Source organism: Helianthus annuus, chromosome 7, assembly GCF_002127325.2.
Source record: "Helianthus annuus cultivar XRQ/B chromosome 7, HanXRQr2.0-SUNRISE, whole genome shotgun sequence".
NCBI lineage: Eukaryota > Viridiplantae > Streptophyta > Magnoliopsida > Asterales > Asteraceae > Helianthus > Helianthus annuus.
The window spans coordinates 112,472,470-112,480,513 of record NC_035439.2 but is presented as its reverse complement, the minus strand read 5'-3'; the positions used below and the strand labels follow the sequence as shown (position 1 = coordinate 112,480,513).

Below are 8,044 nucleotides of genomic sequence, written 5' to 3'. Positions count from 1 at the left end.
TTAGAGATACCCCATAAGCATAACATCATCACGTTCGACCTCCCTCTCCTACGGCCGATACCCTTTTTGGTTTAATCAGTCACCATCATCAGTCAGCACCCTAAGGAGGAACCAGATCACCTTGACAAAGATGTCGAACTCCATGTCGTCTTTTCTCACTGGATTCTCCATTGCACTGTCTGCGGTGACAGGTATGTTTTCATGTTTTTCATTATGTTTAAAACAGAACTGAACCAACACAATGTTGTTTCTCCCATCATTCCATTGAATAACTAACAAGTTAGTTGATCACTTAAAGGGAGGGGGGTCTCTACAAAGTAGAAAATTACATAAGTAGTAGTCCCCAGACTACAACCTTTATTTTGTTAAAGTTGTCTAAAAGTATTTACATTGAGCAGAAATACGTGTAGTAATTAATTAATATAGCTTACCTTTTGGAATGTATTAAAGTTGATTAACAAATAATTAAGGGTTATTCGGTGTATGATTGTTCTATGATTCGGTTTTTGTCTAATTAGTTAATAAATTTGGTTTGTATTATGTTAAGCAATTAACATGTAATATGGTTCAATAGGGGTCCTTGTGCCTGCTGAGCAATTAACTCGTTGGAAAATCTAGCTTACCTCTTATAATTTGTTGTTTACAATAGTGGAGCAGGAGGATTGATGTGGTGGGTTGTTTCAAAGGTGGTAAGATAAATATAATCAAATCAATGGAATATGCATCAACTACTCCTTGATGAAAATTTCAATAAGTTGTAGATAAAGTGATAAACTATTAATTCGAATTCAAATTGTTCTATATACTGTGATAATAGTTAAATCAATTAACGAGTACACGCCTTAAAAGTTGCATAGTATTTTCAATGTTTGTGCAATTTTTTTAGCTATACATTAACGTCTATGGCATATGGAGTGTTTTGACTGGCTAAAAAATTAATTTCACATGTAGCCACACTCACGCATGAGCCCGTCATGCCCCTTTAGACTAAGGTGACAGAGGCCATTAAACTATAACAAATGTCTAACGACTTCTAGCCTAGTGGTTTTTGTAAAGTGGTGCTCCACTCCCTAAGTTTGAAAGTTCGAGATTCCTAATGAATATTGGTCTAATACTAAGGGGCTATTTGGCAACTTATAAATGGTTAAGTACTGAACCAGTAATATGTCTGAACCATAAGTGTTGAAATGGTAAGAGATCTGAACCATTAAAACCCAGTATAATGCTTAACCGTTCGGAGACCAATTCAGATTAGAGGTCTTAACCATTTAGACTCAATATAATGCTTAGTCTCTCAATATAATGCTTAGTCATTCAACGGCAAATGTCTCCCAAAACAAACACTCTGAACCATTAAGTGTTAAACCAGCAAAAGGTCTAACCATTAGCCTCAATAAGAGCTAAACAAACAACCCCTAAGAATATAATTAAAAGTTGCGTGTTAAACATTCTAAATAGAGTTTTAAAAATTAACAATAAACAAAATATCATGTTTTCCATATTACATTACATTATACATCAACGAAAAACACCTTCGCTGACAAGTAATAGATGATCCTTCGAAACTAAGGGAATAAAGTAGCACATTACATGCATATAATTTAACTTCTATTTGAGAGATTGAAATCTCAGAATAAAATAATCATTGCATCAGAAACCAAGCCCAAACCAAAATCGCCCTGGCCAAGCTCGAGCTCAGACCAAGCTTGAGCTTAACACATAAAGATTCGTTGATTAAAATGTGACTAATAAATAGAATATTAAATAGAAAAGAAAGAAATAGTGAGGTGCTATCTCCTTACGGTCCCACATAAGCATTGAAATTGTTCTCCATGATCTTTCTAATGTTCTTACCAAGAACTTTCACCAAAACAAACATATTGGCTCTCAGATCAGAATCATATGCATACTAAACAATGTGCCTCCGTGACAACATTATTTTGTTAAAAGATAAGGTCGAGAAGCATCTTGAGGTTTCCGTCACCAACGAACAAAACCAATGCTTTACCATTGACCCGTTCAGCTCATGTACGACCTGGGACAAACCAGACTTCGGATCTTGAAACTCAACGAAAGAATCACGATCCACAGAAACAAGCAGTAAAACAAGCTTCTGGGAACAGAAGAATTGCGCTTTCGAGAAGTTAAACCAAGGGCTTCATCAGAATTTACGGAATTACCCTCAATTTGCTCCAACTGAAATGAGAGAACAATGTTGAGATGACCGTTTTTGCCGAATGACCAGTCCAGCTTGCTCCCTGTGAAAGAAATATCGCGTATTCTGATCATGCCGGTTGTAACACGAATTGAGGTAGAAGCTTGAGAAGCCGCAGCCATGTACTTTGCGGAAGATTCTGATGCGTATGCAGGCATGCAACTCCCCCTATGCAGAAACGGGTATGCAAATTCTGCATAAACCAAAGTAAACAATGTCTTTAGATTACGTCGAGGTGTAAAAAGTCAAAACAGACATCAATCGACATGTACATATAATAGAGGCAATTTCATATATACCCCTACAAACTTGCAAAATATCATATATACCCAATTCATTAGAAACAATTTAATAAATGACAATTTTACCCTTATTTTTCTAAAACTTTGAAACCTCATATATGACCTTTAACTTCAAATAATTATATTTACTCATTTCTAGCATAATTTATTTAGCTGAAATTTTATATATGGAGTATGCTATTGTTTATGGGTTAATCATGCATCATGTGGTGGCATTGATAGCCCAAAGACAAGGAGGTACATGCACTAATCGGTGTTTGTCTCAATTGCTGAGTGTTATGTGCCTTATGTCCAAGGCTTGATGCAAAACTACAATCGAGCCGGGGGTCTCATTGGAAGCAGCCTCTCTATTCCTACAGGGTAGAGGTAAGGTTGTCTACATCTCACCCTCCTCAGACCATACCTTAGCGTTGCTATTGGTGGGTATACCGAGTATGATGATGATGATGACTATTGTTTATGGGTTAAAAAAATAAAAATATAAATGGTAAAAATAAATTTAAGCTAAAATGTGTTATATAAAAATATGAAGTTAAAAGATGAGCATATATGAAAACTTGAAGTTAAAAAATAAGGGTAAAATGATCACTTATTAGATTGTTTTAAATAATTGGGTATATTTGATATTTCACCTACTTTGTAAGGGCATATATGAAATTTTTAGTTTTGGTTGGGTATATATGAAATTTTTAAAGTTTGTAAGGGTATATATGAAATTAATCCTATATAATAAGAAAGAAAAAGATTACTATACCTGTTGGCAAACAGGAATCCTCTTGCTTCAAAGAAGGAACAAGATCGTTACCCTGTTCTTCAAGGTGTTGGTTGCTTGCGTCACAAGTCTCGTGAGTTCCTTCAGTGTTACCGGTTGCCAAATCTGGATTCTCTTGACTTGAAGTGGAGGCAAAATCACCGTCGTGCACTTCAAAGAACTCCTTACTAACTTCACTCAATTGATGAATTCCTTCGTTTGCATTCTGATTATTGAAAAATAATATTAGGTTACGACATGATAATAACTAGCAATTGTACTCACCGTCTAAAATTTTTACATCAAAACATATACCAACTGAAAATGTACATAAAAATAAGCACAAGAACGTATTATATTTGACCTGACTCGACGTAGACCAACTTGAATGTATACCACCACATACATAAAAATAAGAACGTAAAACTCGAGGGGGTCAAAAAAACATTATACAAAGTTTTTAAAAAGTTGAGGGGTGTAAGTGTCAATGTCGAAAATTGGGGGGGGTTAGATGCACAAAAAAGCCCAAAAGCAAAAAGAAAAAAAAAGACTAACCATTAAAAACAAAACATGTATGCTATTCACAAGAGTCTTCATGTTATGTTTTATGTATAAATAAGAATTACAAAAAAGAAGGCGCAAGAATGGTGTGTTACCTCGAGCATATTATCATTCCCTAACAAATCAAAAGCGTATTCAAAGCCATCAGTTGGTGGAATAAGATACGTCGGATACTCGTCAAACATGTCAAGTCCAGGTTCTGCCTTGACGTCATTTTTAACGTCATCAGCCTCCAAGAATGAACTTCCGTTAACTTGGAAGTCACTAGTAGAGGCATCGAAATACGGTTCATCGAGCAAATAATTATCCACATCAAAATCCTCGGTGTTACTTGTTTCCGTAATGTATTCATGCTTAACAGATGTGGGGTCCAGATCATTCTGTATAGGCAAATCAAACAGTTTAGGGCCGTCTGCTTGGTCAACCTGTGGTTGACCCTCACTCTCACACATCGATAAGTTTTGTGGGTCATCAACTGTTTCTGTGGATACGTCACCACTGCTGACATCATCACCTTGAGGAATTTCCAATTGAAGAGGACGATGTTCTTCTGGCGTGTCTGAGCCAAGAATCTGATGCAAAAAATTGTTATGAATAAGTAACATAATACACACAACCAAGATTGGTGTTCGTTTGTGATCGTTCGTTTAATAAAGGAACGAACACGAAAAAAAATGTGTCCGTTTAGTGAAATAAACAAACATGAACAGAGGCTACGTTCGTTCGTTTATGTTCGTGAACGTTCGGTAATGTACTAACGTGTTCGTTTATGTTCGTTTGTGTTTGATAATTCATTAGGGTTTTTAGTTTATATAATCATTTATTGACATTCTTTTATTTTTCTTCACGAACGCTTATTTGTGCTCGTTTGTTTCATTTGTGTTCATGAACGTTCATTTATGTTTGTTTCTGTTCATGAACGTAGCGTTTGTTTGTGTTCGGTACTAAAATTAACAAAGGAACATAAACACAATCATTTTCTTAACGAACGAACACAAGCAGAAAATCTCGTTCGATAAGTGTTCATGAACACATGTATTTTCTTAACAAATGAACATGAACAAGGCCTTGTTCGTGTTCGTTTGCAGCCCTAATAACAATAGATAGAAGCGTATTAAAAAATGATGTTAAGGCCCAAACCTGCTCAATGTCATCTGCATCAAGATAGGCATCATCAACAGGCAATGACTCGACAAAGTCCTGTTTGGGTACCATTGTTAGCTCATCATCGTCCCATTCCTCGTCAACAAACGGTGCCCCGTACTGTTCACCATTTTTCGGCCCGGAACCGCTCTTCCGGAAGATTCTACAAAGAACAAACGAGTCCTGCCAAAACAATATCCACCTTAAGTTAAAATGATAAAGCAACATCAACATAATAGAAGAAAACAAACATACACTGAATGACACCCTGAAGTCTAATGTTTCCAAACATCCATGACCTAACAATTATGCAGTTAAAGCGGTGATATATCACCAATATATCAGTTATCGGCCCCCATGCAAAATATCGGTGTCAAATATCGGTTAGAATATCACTAACGATATTATCATCGATATTGACCGATATATCACCGACTTTCTCGATATCAGTATCTTTCTTCTTAGTTCTACCATTCGTCTTTCTTCTTATTGCTGCTATTAGTGTTTTGAGTCTTAATTGTTAATTTTTAGTGTTAAATGGTGTTTTAAGTCCTAATGAGTTCCTACTTGCTACGATTATTAGTGTTTTGCAAGTTGCAAAAGGTTAATCTGTTAATGGTAGGAGAGTATACTGAATTGTTATTGTTAAATTGCTATATATATATAAATTCTACATGATATTAAAATCACCGATATCCACCACGATAACCTATATCTCAAATATCGGTCCTTGACCGATATCCGATTTTTTACCGCATTACCTGCTTAGCCTAACGATTCATCAAGCCCGCCACAATATAATGAGGCCTAAGCTATATAACATCGTAGTCTATGGTTATGTATTACAACACGCATCCTCCTTACCTGGAAAATTCCAGCCTTTTCCAACTCCTGATCAATGAGTCTGTATTCATGCATAACCCAGTTTGTTCTCTCGCCCTTTGGTGCCCGACCGATATGATACACCAGAGTTTTTTTCATGCCAATCAACTGATACCTATGGTAAACAGCGCGGTCTTTCCCGGTGGTCTTCCAGTACCCTCTATCTGTCGCTCGATTTGTACGCGATCCATTCACGTATTTCTTATCCAGGACACTAAAAAAGTACCATTCCAGGTCTCTGGTCTTAAGTCTGGACAAACCTGCACCACATAAATTGACCGAATAACATAATTAATAAGCTATCCAGCTTCTTCAAGATCAGAATGTACAAGATAGTGCAACACATATGAATACTGAATATAATCCAAAGCATCTTTTTTAAAGTCATTAACAAACATAGAGGATCACATATTAGCCCTTTGGAAAAGGATCATGTGAGAAGTGATAGGCTAGTTGAGAAACTTGAGAAGCATTCTGGACCACACATTTTTCTAAGCCTTTCGTAATATACACATATGTATAGTTTAAAATTGACTATATACATATGTGTATAACTCATTATACACATATGTATATAGTCAATTTTAAACTATACATATGTGTATATTACGAAAGGCTTAGAAAAATGTGTGGTCCAGAATGCTTCTCAAGTTTCTCATATAGGGTGGACTTCTCTTAGGATCCCTACCCTTAGCCCTTTTACTTAAATACATATTAAAACACAAGGTTCTTGAACAGCAAATCTAACACTTACATATATTAATAGTTACAAATTTTAATTACTTTTAAACATATTTTGTTTTTCTCTTGTAGCTTTTAAACATATTTTGTTTTTCTCTTGTAGCTTTTAAACATATTAATAGTTACAAATTTTAATTACTTTTAAATCTAACACTTGCATATATTAATAGTTACAAATTTTAATTACTTTTAAACATATTTTGTTTTTCTCTTGTAGCTTTTAAAATATAATGTCCTGTACAATTTCAAAAACACCGGTGCGAACTTGCGACACGTTTACTTTTATTTACGTTTCAAAATAAATTGTATCCGAAACAGAGTCGTGTCAACGTTCATGAGGTTCTTTAGCTACACATACACCACCTACCTTAAAAAAGGAAAATATAATCCCCTTCTACAGTGCTACCTGAAGTTCAAAGCTAATATTCACAACGTCATTTTGTAACTCAAAACCTTATGTCTGTGCTTGCACAACCTTTATGTAACTAGGTCTGCTACTACTCTACACAATATTTTCTGTTTTGTGCATACACCTAATACCAGCCGCACCGCGCAAAAGAATTCTACTAGTTTTAACTTTAACAATATTCTATCCATATGACTCCATATTCATATTGGTCATACATGATCCGAACGGAATAATTAAGCAAATAAACATCTAATAAACAACTAAAATCTCAATTCTAATAACCACCGACATATCTAAAGCTGAAAGTATAAAACTACAACATCTTACACATAATTTACACCAAAATTGAGCGTAATAAGGAACAAAAACTCACCTGGAAGATCCCACGGCTCGACTTTATAAACTTCAACATCCGAAATAGCGTCAAATCGGAAAGGTTTACCGCAAATCTTACGCCTCAGGTAATAGCGAACAAGTTCTTCATCTGTGGGATGAAATCTGAATCCAGGAGCGAGTGAAGAAGCAGTGGCTGGTACTGCTGGTATCGGATCAAGAACTACCGCCATATACGAGTGATTTTGAGAGAGAATTTAGAGAGAGAAAGTATGGGGAATTGAGGATGAACTAGGGTTTCAATTTCATTCAGATATTTTTTTTGATTTTGAATTAGAGAAAGAAGAAAGAGTTGGTACGTTTTTGCCGACTTTTATGTATTTATAGGAGGTGTTTCGTGAAAGGGATAAATGACTTGCGGGACTAAACAAACTCTTTTTGTTTTCTTTTAGATTTCAAATATCTGATTATTATTATTATTATTATTATTATTATTATTATTATTATTATTATTATTATTATTATTAGAGTTAATTGCTCGGATAGTCCCTGTGGTTTGCCATTTTTTCACGCTTAGTCCCCGCCTTTTCAAAATAGCATGTTTGCTCCCTGTGGTTTAACAAATTGTTACTCGGATAGTCCCTACACTAGATGACAGTTAAATTATTCAGTTAAGTGTGTGTAAAACGACAAAAATACCCTTATCT

At 35.2% G+C, this 8,044-nt stretch overlaps 1 protein-coding gene across 1 annotated transcript; it reads right to left on the bottom strand.

Annotated features, from left to right (window-relative positions):
* Window positions 1-1,476: 1,476 nt before the first annotated feature.
* Window positions 1,477-7,714, bottom strand: LOC110890195 (NAC domain-containing protein 53). Its single transcript, XM_022137778.2, has 6 exons — window positions 7,378-7,714; window positions 5,837-6,114; window positions 4,970-5,155; window positions 3,925-4,401; window positions 3,272-3,494; window positions 1,477-2,408 (listed from the first exon to the last, which is right to left on the bottom strand). The coding sequence occupies exons 1-6, from the start codon at window positions 7,568-7,570 to the stop codon at window positions 2,020-2,022; spliced, it is 1,746 nt and encodes a 581-aa protein (XP_021993470.1). The 5' UTR covers window positions 7,571-7,714; the 3' UTR covers window positions 1,477-2,019.
* Between the last annotated feature and the right edge of the window lie 330 nt (window positions 7,715-8,044).